Raw genomic sequence first — 17,680 nt, forward strand, 5'->3', positions numbered from 1 at the left:
TAAACTCCATTGAATTTAATAATTTTTTCTTAAAACTTTTTTATTTAATTATATGATAAAAAATAAACGCTTGCAAAACTAAGTGCCAACTCAATATCGAGATTTTTTTTGAAACCACGGTAACCCTATAAAAACTAAATCAAAATAAATCATGAAGATTAATTTTCAATAATTATGTTTTATTTTTCTAGAATCACTTTTTTTTTAATAATGCACTAAAAAAACCAAGCACCAACCCTACATTAGTATGTTTTTCTAAAATCACCATAACTCCATAGAAAAAAAATCAAAATAAATTATAAAACTCAATTCATAATAATTATGTTTTTTTAAGAGCTATTTTTTATTTAACAATATGATAGATCATTTTTTATTTAATAGTATGACATAAAAAAGTAGATGATCGTAAAACTGGCAACAAACCAATGTTGAGATGTTTTTTTGATACCATGATATTCTAGTATAAAGAAAACAAAAACAAAAAATAAAATTTAATTCCTAATAAATCAAATGTTGAAATATAAAAATAAAAAGAAAATAAAAAACATAAGGAAAAAAAGAGTGTTAATGTTCTCATGAACAGTAACATGGATTTCTCTTACTCAATTATTTCTTCTTAATCTTCCTTAACAATTTGTAGCTGTGTTAATTAATCTGTCCATAGGTGGTGGGCGTAGTTAATATTGAATATTAATTTGCATTATTTATGAGCTAGTGAGTCCGTCCGTCTAGTGCATTATTTGGTTGGGCCAGGCATTGCATCTCATTCGACCACAACAGAGACATTATATTATAGTCCTTTAACTTTTATGATTCTTTAATTAAATCTTTCAACATATTATTTTCTTGTTTTTTTCCCCTCTAATTTCATCCATCTTTCATTTTTGTTATTTTTTTATTTGATTTTATTCTTCAATATTTTATCAATTTTAAACTGATTTTCATAATTTATTTCAGTTTGTTTTTTATAAAATTATTGCAGTTTCAAATAAATATCTTGATATTTGGTTTATAGTTGATTTTGCAAATATGTATTTTTAATATCATATAATTGATAAAATAGTTTTTTTTAAAAAATCAAAGTTATCAAATTTAATAGAGTAAATGACTTGAGTTATATGTTTGACGTGTTAAACCATGAAACTCGGATCAATCAATATATTATTGTCTCAATATTAAAAAAAAAATTATCTTGAACTTTTAAAAACAAAATAAAGCTTTTTACTTGTCATTCAAGTTGTCTATGGACTATACAGTTTAATTCTAAACATATGATAAATAAGAAGTCGGAGATTTCAAAAATATCATACTAAGAGAGTTTAATAATAATAATAATACTAATTTTTTTTACTTTTAAATATTTTTTTATTACTCACTTATAACCTAATATTCATTTTTTAGGGTGTTTGAGAATGTGGGAACTAGGGGTTTTCATGGTTTAGTTCGGTTCAATTTAGACTCAAAAAACCAACCAAACCGAATTTCAGTATTTTTGATAAATATTAACCGAATCGGACCGGAAACCGGTTCAAACCAAACCAGGCTGGTTCGGTTAAATCTGGTTTTTTTTGGAAAAAACAGGGAAACCTAATCCCATAATATATGGATTTTTTTTTGTTTTTTTATAAATTGGCTTAGCTTTACATTAAAATTTACAGTAACCTGATGTTTAGTTAATTCACAGCTTGACTGACTTTTAATATGAATTAAAATCTGGACATGAATTAAATCAGATGCAAATTGGCTGACTTTTAGTTTTAATTTGCTTCCCAAAGTGATAAATCAATGCAAGATGTGTGATCAAATTCAAACATCTCAAATTAAAAGTTTGTTCGCACTAGAAAAGTTAATATTAACAAGCGAATACATTAGCAACCAACAATAAATTATCATAAACATCCGGCATAGTTTGAAGAAAAAAACCCATCAACACCAGCATCCAAAAATTCCAGCAATGACAGCATCCAAAAATTCTAGCAACGATAATGCTATAAAAAAACACTAGCAAATTAGCAACATATTAGAGTTCAATTATTGAAAGAATTAAGTATGCAAAATGTTAAGGGGAATTAACAAGGTAAAGCAAATTAATTACCCAAAACAATTATATTTCAAGATTGCACCAAGCCACCAATACTAACAAACAATCAGTTGAAATTTTTAAACTTTCACCAAATTCTACAAAAACATAAATTAAAATGTTAGATTAAATATATGTAAATAAACAATATTATAAAATAACTATATTTAAATTTGTAAGAGAAATTACCTGACTCAATTATCTCAAAATTTTCAATATAATCCATGAAGGTTCTAATGTTGATTGGAATCGGTGCTAAACTCAACCAATTCTAACAACAAACAAGTGCTTGCATTGTCGATGAAGGTAAAGAGCTTCGAAATGGATCTAATATACGACCGCCAGTACTGAATGTTGCTTCAGAAACAACTGTAGATACCAGGATAGCTAACACCTGTTGTGCCACCTTAGAAAGAATCTTGTATTTTGTAGCATTACACCTCCACCAACCTAAAATATCTAATTTAAAATCATTAGGATCCTCACAATCATCACTCAAATACCTCTCAACTTTATTTTTTTTAGACATAGCCTTCTTCCTCTAAATATTTTTCGAATTGAGAAGCTAAGTCATCTAACATTTCATCATTTACCACCGTTAAATCAACATTAACATTTTCATTTATACTAGTTCCAACACTAGAAACAACCTCAACATTCTTATCAACATTCATGTAATGCTCAAACAACCTTAGCAAAGTATCTTTAACCTTAATTGTAAAATTTTCAGCCTCTTCAACATCATACAATCTTCCAAAACAAAATCTCACATACTTTAATTTGAAACGTGGATCCTACACAACAGCCACATACAACAAAAAGTTTTATGTATCTTGATCCCCTCAATATTTTTTATACTTTTCCATCATATTCTTAGCCATGTTACTTACATAAACATCTTCATTTCTACAAAGTTGAGATATGCTTGTGTGCATGGAAATCAATTCATGAAAGAAAGAATTAGATGTCACATATAACGAGTCAGAAAATTTCAATGTAACCGTGTAAAATAGTTTCAAGAACTTGATAAAAGATCTAGCCTTTTCCCAATCTTCTAAAGCAGGAGGACCTAAGTTTTTTAGTTTCCCGTTTGAATCAACCTCAAAGTAACTCAAATACCTAGGATCGGTTTCTTCTAACCTCATAAAAATCATATCAAATTTATCAGCCGCATCTAGCATTATATATGTAGAGTTCCATCTAGTTTCAATATCCAAGCAAATAGATTTTTTACTCTCAATTTTCAACCTCTCTGCACGTTAGTTAAAAACAAGTTATCTAGAAAGAGAAGATCTAACAAACCTTACTGCATTCCTAATTTTAACCACTGAATCATCAATATCTTTCAATCCTACACATACAATAAGATTAACAATATGTGTACAACATCTAATATGCATGAAGTTATTTGACAAAATATTAGTTGCCCACCCAATTGTTACTCTTTTCAGATATTTTATTGTCAAATTATTTGAACTTGTATTATCTACAGTAATTGTTAAAACCTTATCAATTCCCCATTCCAATAAACAACTCTCAATTGCTTGGCCAATTGTTTCACCTTTATGATTAGAAACTTGACAAAAGTTTAGAATTTTTTTATTCAAGTTCCAACTTTCATCAATCCAATGAGCAATCAAACACATATAATTAATATTTTAGATTGATGTTCAAGTATCAGTTGTTAAATATAAACGTTGATCCTTAAAAGCTTTCTTTAATTTCTCCTTCTCAACTAAATAAATCTTCAAACAATCTCTCTAGATCGTCAAACGAGAAGGAACATCAAATCTAGGTTCCATTACTTTACACAATGATTTAAATCCTTGGTTTTCTATAAAGTTAAAAGGTAGCTCATCAAGTATAATCATTTTTTCAAGGGCTTTCTTACACTCTTTATAATTATAACCCACTGCCTTAACAGTCACCAAATTTTCCTCTCCATTATCACCCCCTTCTATTATAGGCTTAGGTTCTAAAACTAAAGTTTTTTGTTTTTGATCAATGACAACAGAAAATTTTTTGCATACACTTAGATGACTTCACATGTTACCAGTCTCATTAAGTATAGTATGACATGTATAGTCTTTTTCACAATACTTATATGCAGCCCAGGAGTTTTAGAATTACCATCTAGTTTTTTAAAGTGATCCCAAATTTAGGATGTTTTTCTTTTATTACATCTAGAAGGTAGATTACCTTATTCAGTGTTGCTATTTGTACTAGAGGTAGTAACTGGAACTGGAATAGGCAAAGAATTTGGTTTCGAATTTGAAGGATTTGACTCATTTGATGTAGGATGTTCGCTATTATCCATATGAAATTAAGAAAACAACAACAACATCAATCAAGCAATTATTTTCAGTTATGTAGATGTTAAGTAACTTATTGATGAAAATGTGACAGTTAGCAATTGAAATGTCTTGATTTATGCATGGCCTATTATTCTGCCAGTTAATGCAAAAGTAAGAAAAAAGCCTATGATACATTTTGCAATACATACGGAATATGCCTACTATTCTGTCAGTAGGGGAGAATGTGTTTTATATGCCTATTGCCTACTATTTTGCAGGCTGCATAAACCTAAATTTAGGAGTGTGTATGTTTTTTACGGTATTGCTGCTCTTCCCTTCTCTTCTTCTCTTGTTCTAGTTTTTATCATTGGTTTCTGTTTGAACTTCTGGTTTTGTTTTCTATACTATATTTTTGTGAGAAGAGGACTAAACTGTAGAATCTTGATTATGGTAGCTTTAAGAATAAAGGAAAAACTCATAACATGGAAACGCAATCAAATTCGAACAGGAAACATATATTTACATACATATTTATATATATGCAATCAAATTAATAATTTATATACATATTTTATCAAATTCACAATCAAATTAATTAGAAGCAATGCATACATATTTTTTTATCAACAATAAACAAAAGACAAATAATTTAGCATGAAACATATATTTACATCTGGAAAAGGAAATGCAATTTGTAATATTAATAGGTTGTCTAATAGTATTGCATAATAGAAATCATATAATACTTGCTGCAAGAGAACAAGATAAAACCACCTTAAACACTGCACTTCAACAACCCAAGCTCACAAATCTTAAATAACCTAAGATCCACGACTGAAAAACAAAGAAACAAAAACAACCCACTTTACACAATTCATAAAACTAAAAAACAAATAAATAGATCAACAAAACTCATTATCTAAAAAAAACATCAACAAAACAGAACAAAGATATGAATTTAAGCTTAAAATCATAGGGGTAGCAGTAGGGACTAGCCATTACAGTCTGACGCGGGACAACAAGCAAAAAAATTAAAGCAGGGAAAAGAAAGAAGCCTAGAGGAAGAAGAGGAGAAGAAGAAAGCCAAAGAAGAGAAGAGAGGAGAGTAAGGAGATGCAAAATGTGCAAATTTTCATTAATCATCAATAACTGTCCTTACATTTAAAAAAGTAGGGTATTTATACTAAAAACCCTAACTAGAATAAGCAATTGGGCTTATGGCCTATTAAATAAAATATCCAACAATAATTAAATCCAACCCAACAAATAAAACCAAATTCATAAACCTTAACTAAAAGTCCATATGAATTAAGCCCAAAAACATAAGTTAAAGCACAATTTCTCAATGGTTTGGGCTATCCTCCATCGTCTATAATTATACGCGCGCGTAACCAATGTTTTCGGTTCGATGTCCCCATCAATTCTCCCGGGGTTGGAAGAACTCGACCCCGTCGAGTATAGGTCAAGGCAGCTTTGATAATGCTCTCAAAGATAAGGATCAAACTGTTATGATGTCTCTCTGATAATCCAAGTACAGTCTGAATCTGGTCGTCGAGCCCATATACTAGGATTTGCTGAAGTTCATCAACCTTGGTAAAAACAACTTGTGCATTCAAAGTAGCATTAATATATTCCTTTTGTGCCAAAGATATGGATAAAGAGGTAGGGGTATCAAAAGGAGCATCAGGGATAGGTTGTATTTTATAAATACTGAGATCTTTCATGTTAAAAGTAGAGCTAATATCAAAGTTTAATGACAATTTAATGACATAATTATTTGATTTAATCATTTGCAACACTTTGAATGGTCTAACACTACTTACTTGCAATTTATGATCGGTTTCCAAAGGATACCGTTTAGGTCTAATCTGTATCATTAAATAATCTCCAACTGTAAGTGCATCATGATATTCAAGTAAATCAGCTCGAAATTTGTATTGTTCATTACTTACTTGAATTTGTTTCATGATCTCAATATGCAAATTATGAACCCTACATGGTAATGACTCAGCTGACTTAAACATCCTATCGTGAGGAGATATGGGAGGGTGTTCTATAGGCTTCTCAGGTTTGTAACTATGAACACTAAATGATTGAGGGTGTGGAATGTGACAAACATTGTTTGAAACCTGTGTAGATATGGTATGAACACGATCAAGTAAACTAGGATTATCTTCATCTTCCTCATCACGTGCATGTGGTAAGGGGTCAAAAAGCTCAATATGTTGCTCTAAACTTATGATGTGCTGGACACCAAGCATGTGGGATGAGGAATAAGGTAGTTTAGGAGGACTAATATCATGAGACTCTTCTAAGACCATACGTATCTCTACAGGCGATTCCACTGAAGAGTTCCCTAAAACTTCCTCTACCATTGAAGCAGACATATCAGACTCTTTTTTAACCTCAGTCTCAAGCTCATGTGGACTCATTGTGTTAAGTCCCTCTTTTTGCACATCCTCGTCATCCAGGTCACTAAAATCCTCAAGATTAGGCCCATACACTTCAACACTACAATATTTCTCTTTACCTATATCCTTATGTTTTTGGATGACTAAGGGTTTAGAGGTGCAATCTAAGGAGATATGACCAAAACCTAAACAATTAGTACACTTAACCTTTGAACTCACCTTAGACACTTCATTGACAACTCGTTTACCTTTATCTTTCTTACAAAGTTTGGTGCTACTAGGATTAAGTCTGTGGGGTGGAGCACCTAACAAAGAATCATTGTTTCTGAATTAGGACCTAGTAGGGATACTATAAGAGTCCTGACGATTCTTCCACTGATTCTTTGTGACCAACTTGTAGTCTTTAACTAAGGTATAAGCTTGGTCAAGGGTAGATACACCTTGAAATACAACTTCTCTTCTAAGATCATCATTTAGGCCTCTACAAAATCTATGTAAAGTCATGGCTTCATTCTCTCTTATGGCACATCTAATCATGTAGTCGTTAAACTGCGTTATATACTCATTGATAGACTTAGTTCCTTGTCTTAGATTGTTCCATTAGTCTAAGAATTTATTCCTATAAGACTGGGGTAGGTACTTCTCCTGAAGTTTATGTTTCATTTTGATCCAATCAGTTATAGAAGGTTTACCTCTCATCTCTAAACAATCCTCAACATCTCTCCAATAAACTTTGGCTTCATCAATGAGTTTCATCTTAGCAAATCTAACTTTTCTATTATCAGACAATTTATGCCACTCAAAGAATTTATCCATATCACGAATCCACATATCAAATATCCAAGGGTCATGACGACCGTCAAAAGTGGGAGCTTCTATTTTGTTAAGACTTAAGACTCGCTCATCAAAGTCCTCGTATTTAGAATAACCTAAATGATAGTCATATTGGTGGCACTCAGAGTGAACTTGTCCATAATGATTGTTCTTGTGATATTCATTAGTCTTTGAGTGCCTTATTCGAAAACTCTCTTGGGGCTCAATTCTCTTAAACATGTTGATCACCTAAGCTTGCAGTTCCCTTTAAATGGTCGTCGAGAGTATCACTAAGGTTGAGTCTACAGCAAGTGTAAACTTAAGCTTGAATACTAAATGATCATGACATAAATGCATGCAACACTAACTTATAAATGGAATTGAGATCATAAATGGTTCTTGCATGTAAAATCACAATACAAAAATAAAGCTATTTTTTTTCTGTGAAGATTAATCAAGAACAGATTATGCCAGGAAAATTATAAGCAAGCAATGCTAGACCTTTTAAGTGTAAATGATTAATCAAATAATGGTAACAATTTTTATTAACTTCAACGGGCTCAACAACTAGTTGCTAAATATCAAAGAAGAAAATGGTTAAGTAAGAGTGAACAGATAAAAATGGAAGGTGCAATGATTTTTTTTTTTGGGAATTTTCTAGGCACAAAAGTAATATTAATAATACCTTAAATGACAAGTGAAAAACCAAGAAACGTAAACTTCAACAAATATGAGAGAGTGATTCACTAACTAGGGTGCTAGGAGGAAACTGGAGCTGACGTGGCAAACTAGATGAATGGAATGCTGACATGGCAGATGACATGACCAGTTTGCTGGCGTGGTGGGTGACGGGGATGATCATGTCTGACGTGGCAGGGGTGGCATGGCTAAAGGGACAGATGATGTGGCGGTCGGCGCTGATGTGGCAGATACGATGACGTGGCAGACGACATGGCAAGATCTGCTGACGTGGCAGGTGACACTAATGCGGACGTGGCGATGACGTGTCTAGGTTAATTATATTCTCAGCTGTGGTTTTCTTTCTTTCTTCCTTGCTTCCCTAACTTCAGCGAACTATGGTCGCTGCTGTCGGCGATGGTGCACGAAGCGGGGCTTCGTGATTCTGCTTGGAGCCAGCGGTGCGAGGGAAGAGGCGGTGGTGTCTGTGGAGTCTCTGCTGGACGGGGGTCGTTGATGTGTGGATCGGTCGTTGCTACTGAAAGCGATGGCGCTGTGGATGGCGGGTCGCGGTTGGTGCTGGTGTTGTTGCTGCGGTGATGCTTCTGTGGCGTTTGGTCGGCGAAGATGGAGGGTACTGTTTGGTCTGTTCCTTTGTTTCCCTTCTGTTTGCTGTCTTCCTTTTGGTTCGTTTCTTCTTTGCAGATCCGGCAGTCGGTTCTCAGTTAGGAGTGGGGCTGCTTTTGTGGGCGTCACTGGAGGAAGGAGGACTGTTGTTGGACGGTGAAGAAGCTGGAAGGTGGAGGCTGTCGCTGCTGAGGAGTCGCCGAAGAACAGTGACGATGAACAGTAACGATGAGCTGATCTTGGTTTTGGTGGCTATTGGGGACGCCTAAACTGCTCTCTGGTGAGGATGAAACTGGTTGATGCATGGATCCGTTGTGATGGGTGTTGTGGGTAGCTGTTGCTGGTGGTTTTGTGCTGCTGAAGCCGGAGATCCACTGATGTCTCTTGCGGTGTCAATCTGGTGGTTGCCGCTGGTCTGTGTCTGAGGTAGCAAATCGGCGTGGATCGGTGGACTGATTTGCAGGTCTTCTCGGTGGTGGGTCTGCCGCTGTGACTGGCTGAGATGCCGCAGATGGCAGGGGCGTCGCTGCTGGAAACCCGATTACAGTGGATGATGAGCAATGAATAGTGAACAATAGATTCTTATAATCAGAACAGTAGGGTTTTGATCAGGGAATTTTTTTTTTACAGTGGGGTTTCATATAAACACGTAGATAGTTTAATTGTAAGAACAATTAAAAGCCTTGCTCTGATACCAAATTTGACGCGGGACAACAAGCAAAAGAATTAAAGCCGGGAAAAGAAAGAAGCCTAGAGGAAGAAGAGGAGAAGAAGAAAGCCAAAGAAGAGAAGAGAGGAGAGTAGGGAGATGCAAAATCTGCAAATTTTCATTAATCATCAATAACTGTCCTTACATTTAAAAAAGTAGGGTATTTATACTAAAACCCTAACTAGAATAAGCAATTGGGCTTATGGCCCATTAAATAAAATATCCAACAATAATTAAATCCAACCCAACAAATAAAACCAAATTCATAAACCTTAACTAAAAGTCCATATGAATTAAGCCCAAAAACATAAGTTAAAGCACAATTTCTCAATGGTTTGGGCTATCCTCCATCGTCTATAATTATACGCGCGTGTAACCAATGTTTCCGGTTCGATGTCCCCATCACAGTCTCTCAACAATTTTATATATATGCTTGTGTAGCCCAGAACAACTAGAAAATCCTCTATTATGCATGATCAATAAAATCTTATTATATCGTTATGACAGAAGCAACAGAAGCAACTAAAGCTTAACAACCTATGATATTTAATTATTCATCACGTTATCCAGACTAAAGCAACAGAAGCAACTAAAGCAATAGTCAACAGATTGAGTTTTTGGGTAACCAACTAAAGCAAAACATACAGAATAAATTAAGTATGCAACAAATTACTTGAAATCTAAAGCAATACATACGGAATAAAAGAAGTATACAACAGATTACTTGAAATCTAAAGCAACAAAATTTACCTTGTTGTCGTTTCTCTAATGAAGATGGTTTGTGCATAAGTAAAGAGAGAAGAAAGATGGAGACAAAGGTTAAAGCCTGAAAGATGGAGACAAAGATGAAGATGATTTATGCAACAGATTACTTCTGAGAAACCTCGTTATGTTCTGTTAGATGTTAGAACTTAGAATAGACTTTCAAACCCACTAAGCATGCACAATCAATTTACCTTGCTATCGTTGCTCAAATGAAGACGATTTCTAGAAAAGGAAGATTGAGAATTAATTGAGAGAAAGATTGAGAATTAATGGGTCCGATTCGGTTTGGTCCGGTTTCTGGTTCAAAACCGAAACCGAACCAGACCTGTTAACATTTATGGTTTTTTAAATCGGTTTTTCATTTCGGTTTGGTTTTTTTGGTTAATTTTTCTTTAATTTTATCGGTTTTCTTGGTTAATCGGTTATTTTGAACACCCCTAGTGGTAACGGTTGTTTTTTAAAGTGTTTTTTTACTAAGAAATACATCAAAATAATATATTTTTTTTATTTTTAAAAAATTATTTTTGATATTAGCATATCAAAATGATCTAAAAATACCAAAAATATATTAATTTAAAATAAAAAATTAAAAAAAATTAATACAAAAACAAACATATCTTTTATCATTTATCACGTGAAAACAAAAATAAAAAAGGAAACCTTGAGGGATGTGGATCAATTGGTCAAGTTCTAGGTTTGATCACTAGAGGTCACTAGTCTTATAAACTTCAGGGTCACTGAAAACTTATATAGTTGTTAACTTTAGGACTCGTGAGATTAGTTGAAGTACATGTAAGTTGACCCAGATATCCATATTAAAAAAAAAAAAAAAAAAAAAAGAGGAACGGGGGGGCATTCATTCCGGACAACAAAAAGGGTGAGGTCCGCTCCCTCTGTCAATTCAAAATATTATACTTATTTGATCGTCTTCAGGTTGTGCGCGCACTAACCGGAAATAAATAAAACAAAAATCACTAAAACAAAAATAGCCGTTATGTCCTCTGTCTTGCTTGTACCACTAACACTAACAAATCCCAAGAACCCTCACCGTCTCTCTCTCTTGTAAATTCAGTTACAAATCTTTCAACTTCTCCTCTGTAATTCTCAATTCATGTGATTTTTGTTGGTTTCTTACTCTATTTTAGAAAAAAGAAAAGAAATAATAAATCATATAAGCTACACTTCTTGATTTCTCTAATTCTCAGATACCAAAGCCTGTGCATTTCTTGATTCTCTCACTTGTTGCGACCAAAACGGTGCAGTTTTCTCTGGGTGTTACTAAAGAAAGATGGTAGGAACACCAGTAACACCAGCATCAAAGATGATACAGAGAACGCCGTCGACAACTCCAGGCGGTGGAACTAGGGTTCGCGAAGAGAAGATTCTAGTAACAGTTAGGGTTCGGCCGTTAAGCAGGAGAGAACAAGCATTGTATGATTTAATTGCTTGGGATTGTCCGGATGATCACACTATTCTTTTCAAAAATCCTAATCAGGAGCGACCTGCTACTTCTTATAAATTTGGTAATTATAATTATTTAGTTTATTTTTGATTTTGGATGATGAAATTGGTAATTAATTTAGTTTGCATTAATTGGTGGATTAATTATTATGTTCTGATAGATAAGGTTTTTGATCCGAGTTGTTCGACGCTCAAGGTTTATGAGGAGGGAGCTAAGAATGTTGCTTTGTCTGCTCTTACCGGAATCAACGGTAATTATTATTATTATTATTATTAATTTGCTTTTAGAGATATTTGGGCAAGTTTTAGTAAGGAAATTTGATTTTTGTAGCGACAATTTTTGCTTATGGGCAAACTAGTAGTGGGAAGACATATACAATGAGAGGAATCACGGAGAATGCTGTTACGGACATCTTTGAGCACATAAAAAATGTAAGTTGTGCTTTATAAGTGAAATAGTTAGTGAATTTTCACGCTTGAGTGAAAGGCCTTGTAGTTGCTTAATTTTTGTTATGCAATATATATATTTTGTTACGAATTGTTGGGATTAAGAGATTTTTATGTGGTGTGGAATGGAATGTATTTTTCTTTTTGTATGCTGACGACATTTTTCAACCTACAGACTCAGGAGAGGGTATTTATTCTAAAGGTGTCTGCGTTGGAGATCTACAATGAGAATGTTATAGATCTTTTGAATCGTGAATCTGGTCACCTTAGGCTTTTGGATGATCCTGAGGTATGCAGCAGGTTTTTGGAAAATGTTGATGAATATTTCCAATGGATTTAGCATGGCTAATAATTTTTTCATTCTTCTGGTAAAAAGAGAGGGATCATTGTGGAAAAGCTAGTTGAAGAAGTTGTCAAGGACATTCATCATTTGAGACACTTGATTGGCATTTGTGAAGGTAATTTTACTATTCATGTCTGTTATATCTCTTTGGTTCAGATGTTTCAATCCCTGCACTATCCACCATCATGGCTGTACCATATTTCGAGGAAAAGTTGCAGTTAAATCATGATACGAGAACATGAAACCCATGATGCATTATTACATAATCCTAACAAACATTGGCCACTGCAGCTCAAAGGCAAGTAGGAGAAACTTCTCTGAATGATAAGAGCTCTAGATCACATCAGATAATACGGTTGGTGAGTTTAAATCACATTGTGAATTTTACTTAATAGTGCTTAGATTTAGTTATAGTTGGTTCTTTGTTACTTAATGAGATTCACAATCTCAAGTGTTCATCTCATAATCAACTAGGTTTTATTTTATTTTTATTTTACAAATGATCTGTTATTTCAAGTATACAAATAGCTCATGGGAATCAGGTTCCTTGTGTCTGTAATCATTTGTTACTTTCTTGGTTAAAGTTCAAATGTTCACTCATGACACTGACATCTTCTTTTGCTTGCATGACTGTTTCGAATAACAGACTGTCGAAAGCAGTCTCAGGGAAAAATCAGGGTGTGTGAAGTCCTTCCTAGCAAGTTTGGTATGTTTATGAACTTTCTCCTCTTCTCTATCAAGATTCATTGTAGCATGATTAATTCATTGAAGTGCTGGAAGCTCTACAGAATCTTGTGGACCTTGCTGGTAGTGAGCGTGCCTCACAAACAAACGCTGATGGTGCAAGATTCAAGGAAGGTAGTCATATTAACCGCAGTTTGTTGACACTCACAACAGTGATCAGAAAACTAAGGTCAGTTAGTGCTAAGGACCCAAACTAATGCATCATGGACTTCAGATTCTATACTATGTATCTGGTCATATTTAATAAACAAACTTACCATAAATATCCAAATCTCTCTACTGTTTTGTATTTGCTATGACTACAAATTTCAAGATCATTCATTAGAACCTTCAAATGACTAAAAATGAAGCAATTTTATTGAGATTGTTGAGTTAAGTTGAGTGTTAATATTTTTCCATTTATTCCGAGCATTGGCAATTGGAGAATTTAAATATATTTTGAATTGGTGAAAACTTAGGCATCCTGGACTCTTTCTCTTGTCTAATTTATTTTTGCAGTGGTGGAAAGAGGAGTGGTCATATACCATACAGGGACTCAAAGCTCACACGGATATTGCAGCATTCACTTGGGGGTAATGCTAGAACAGCAATTATATGCACCATGAGTCCGGCTTTAAGTCATGTGGAACAAACAAGGAATACACTTTCATTTGCAACTAGTGCAAAGGAAGTTACCAACAATGCCCAAATAAATATGGTATGTTGTTTTAATTATAGTTTCCTCCTACAGAGAATTAACAAACTATCCTTCAGTTATCACAAGATTTTTCTGTCTCCATAATGGATTAACTTGCTGGGTGCTTAGCATTGGTATCACCATGAATCTACAGCATCTTAAATTTGAGCTGCTTATCAACAGAGTCTTAACATTTCTTTTGTAGGCAGACAGCAATTATTCTGACTGTCATCAGACAACTATTCATCAGTTGCTGTCTCATTAAATGAGTTTGTATAGCATGCTGATTTCAAATACCCTTTGGAAACCATTCTTTATTGAATGTGGTTTCAAATAATGTAGCTTTCATTATATATGTGCATGTGTCTTTTCAATATCATTTTTTTATTTTCATACTACTAAGTATAAGATTTACATACTGTGTTATCTATTATTGTCTTGTCTTCATGCTGTGCGCAAACCTCAAAGGTGCTCTAATGGTTCAGGTTGTTTCAGACAAGAAATTAGTTAAGCATTTGCAGAAGGAAGTGGAAAGACTTGAAGCAGAGCTGCGGAGTCCAGAGCCTTCTTCGGCTTCTTATTTGCAGTCTTTACTAATAGAAAAGAATTTACAAATTGAGCAGGTACATGAGTGTCTGAAAAAATGCAAAAGTAAATGATTTCCATCTCAATGATTAGTTGTGAATAGTGGATTTCTGACTGGAAGTAGATTACCAGTCGAGCTAGTAGAATGGAACCATTGACATTAAGAATTATTTGATTTTACATATTCTGTTACTGTCTGATGAAAAATCTCTGAGCTATAGTGAAATCCTTCTCTAAATTTAAATTTCTTGAGCATAGAATAGGAAATTTATACATCTATTATATGCAAAATATAATGCTAATTTAAAGTGCTTTCCCTCTCTTCTACTAAATGGTTCATTTGTTTCACCTTTGATTCGTAGCTGCATATAATAGCTTTTTCTTCAATTGTTTTAACTGGAATGAAAACTTAACAAAATGCCAAAGGTGTTCATATTGTAGAATGACTCATACTACTTTCCCATCTTTATAGGGTTAATTTGTAAATAACTTATTCTATGCAGATGGAGAGAGAAATGAAAGAGCTGAAGCGGCAGAGAGACCATGCGCAATCCCAACTTGAAGAAGAAAGAATTGCACGCAAAGAGCAGAAGGTTGTTCTAGTGACTACCTTTGCATCTATTTTTCAGTTTCCATTTTGTTTCTAACTTTTGACATTTCCAGGGTACAAGTCAATGTGGACCCTCTGGACAAGTGGCCAGGTGTCTTTCATTTCCTGTTGAGAGTGGACAGGTTATTGGTGGTAAGCCTACAGAAGCACAACAGATGAATGTGGTTGGAAGGCAGGCAATGGTTCGACAGTCAGTCACTTCTACAGATCCTTCCATGCTTGTTCAAGAAATTCGTAAGCTTGAGCAGCGACAGAGGCAACTGGGTATGGAAGCGAATCGAGCACTTGAAATACTTCATAAGGAGGTTGCTTCCCACAGACTGGGTAATCAAGCAACTGCTGAAACCATAGCAAATATGCTGTCTGATATCAAGGAAATACAAGTAGTTTCCACTTTTGCAGGAGAAATTGTCAATGGAGAGAAGGCCAACGCTGCCAGCTTGAAAGAAGAGATCACTCGGTTGAACTCTCATGAGTGTACCATTGTGTCTCTAGAAAGGAAGCTTGATAATGTTCAGAAATCCATTGACATGTTGGTTTCCTCTTTTTCAAGTACTGAGGAGACTCCAAACTCCAAGGTCCAATTAAAGAAGAAGATCTTTCCTTTTGCTTTGAACAATAGTTCAAGCATGCAAAACATAATAAGGTCCCCATGCTCACCTCTGACCTCTTCTGGTGGGGTAGTGGATAATGAGATTGAGAACAGAGTCCCTGAGAACAGTAATGCATTGTTTTGTAGCAATTCATTAGCCAGGCCATCTGAAGCTACTCCACTGAAGAGTGGTAAAAATGGCAACCGTACTCCTTCAAGGGAGGTAACTCCAGCATCTGGTTCTAATTCGGTAAATGTGAAGAAAATGCAGAGGATGTTCAAGAATGCTGCAGAAGAGAACATACGGAGTATTAGAGCTTATGTTACTGAGTTAAAAGAAAGGGTGGCAAAGTTGCAATATCAAAAGCAACTTCTAGTTTGCCAGGTATAAACTATTTGTGTGCCTTGAAGTTCCTTATTCTTAATTTACATCTCACATCTCTTGAAATAATTGGTTCTTTGATTTCACTTTCATGGGTTAGGGCCAATGAATATACTAGTTTTGGGTCAATAAGACAAACAAGTTTTAAAGGCATTGATTTTTTCTTACTTGCAACTATGACACTGCTAGTTATTTGAAACAACCTTTATCCTTCTGTCCTCTGGTCTAACAATTGCTTGATCTTTAATTCTCTTTAATCTTTGCATTCTATTGTTAGGTTTCTGCCATCCAACCACATGCATGATAATATATGTCAATCCTGAAAGAAGAAATGATAATCGTACTATGACCATCACTACTAAAATTGAACAATTTATTTGATTTCTAATTTCTTACTTTTTTATCAAGAATTCCAAAGGAAATTTTGCTTCTGGTGTGTTCTCCCTGCAAAGCAGTGCAATAGAGAGAAAAACTAGAAAAAAGAAGAAAAAAGTTTGCAGTCCATTGATGATTGGTTTGGTTATTATGTTGAATTAATTACTTATTATAGAGATACATGAAGCATTTTTATCATCGACAGGTGTTGGAGCTCGAGGCAAATGAGGAAGCAACCACCGAGACAGAAAATATGGACCAGTCTCCCATGCCATGGCACTTGGTTTTTGATGATCAAAGAAAACAAATTATTATGTTATGGCACTTGTGCCATGTTTCAATCATACATCGTACACAATTTTATTTGTTATTCAGAGGGGAACCTGGTGATCAGATATATCTGGAAGTTGAGCTTAGACGGTTGACATGGTTGGAGCAGCATTTGGCTGAACTTGGCAATGCAAGCCCAGCACTGCTAGGTGATGAACCTGCAAGCTCAGTGTCATCAAGGTAATCTCAGGTGTCTTTAACCAAATATGCACGTGCTGCATTTCTCAATCTATTTTCAGTAAATGATATGACCACTGACCATTTGTAACTTGGTGTTTTTATGCAGTATCAAAGCTCTGAGACAAGAAAGAGAATATCTTGCTAAGAGGGTGAATTCAAAGCTTACAGTAGATGAAAGAGAAATGCTATATGTAAAATGGGAAATCCCACAAGGAGGGAAACAAAGGAGGCTTCAACTGGTGAACAAATTGTGGACAGACCCTCTTAACATGCAACACATTAAAGAGAGCGCAGAAATCGTCGCAAAGCTTGTTGGGTTTTGTGAATCTGGTGAACATGTCAGCAAGGAGATGTTTGAGCTAAATTTTGCAAACCCTTGTGATAAGAAGACATGGATGGGGTGGAATTTGATATCTAGCCTTTTAAATCTGTAGCAAAAGAAGAAACAGGATATCAATACATGACCATTTTGTAAGTAAATTCTCAGAACTCAGATCCCTTGTAATTTTTTTTCGCAGCAGAAATGAAGATCAGCAGTTTAAAGTTTTTCTCATGGTGGTAGTATTTATTCATCCATT

The 17,680-nt window shown here is 34.4% G+C and overlaps 1 protein-coding gene across 1 annotated transcript; it reads left to right on the top strand.

Moving 5' to 3' along the window:
• Positions 1-11,313: 11,313 nt before the first annotated feature.
• On the top strand, positions 11,314-17,655 carry LOC133688240 (kinesin-like protein NACK2). The gene is made up of 14 exons (XM_062107665.1): positions 11,314-11,900; positions 12,000-12,089; positions 12,170-12,270; positions 12,461-12,574; positions 12,662-12,743; positions 12,920-12,987; positions 13,275-13,334; positions 13,417-13,541; positions 13,871-14,069; positions 14,534-14,671; positions 15,137-15,226; positions 15,297-16,220; positions 16,798-17,102; positions 17,209-17,655. Exons 1-14 carry the CDS (start codon positions 11,666-11,668, stop codon positions 17,534-17,536), a joined length of 2,859 nt encoding a protein of 952 aa, XP_061963649.1. The 5' UTR covers positions 11,314-11,665; the 3' UTR covers positions 17,537-17,655.
• Positions 17,656-17,680: the final 25 nt, after the last annotated feature.

Source organism: Populus nigra, chromosome 3 (genome assembly GCF_951802175.1).
Source record: "Populus nigra chromosome 3, ddPopNigr1.1, whole genome shotgun sequence".
NCBI lineage: Eukaryota > Viridiplantae > Streptophyta > Magnoliopsida > Malpighiales > Salicaceae > Populus > Populus nigra.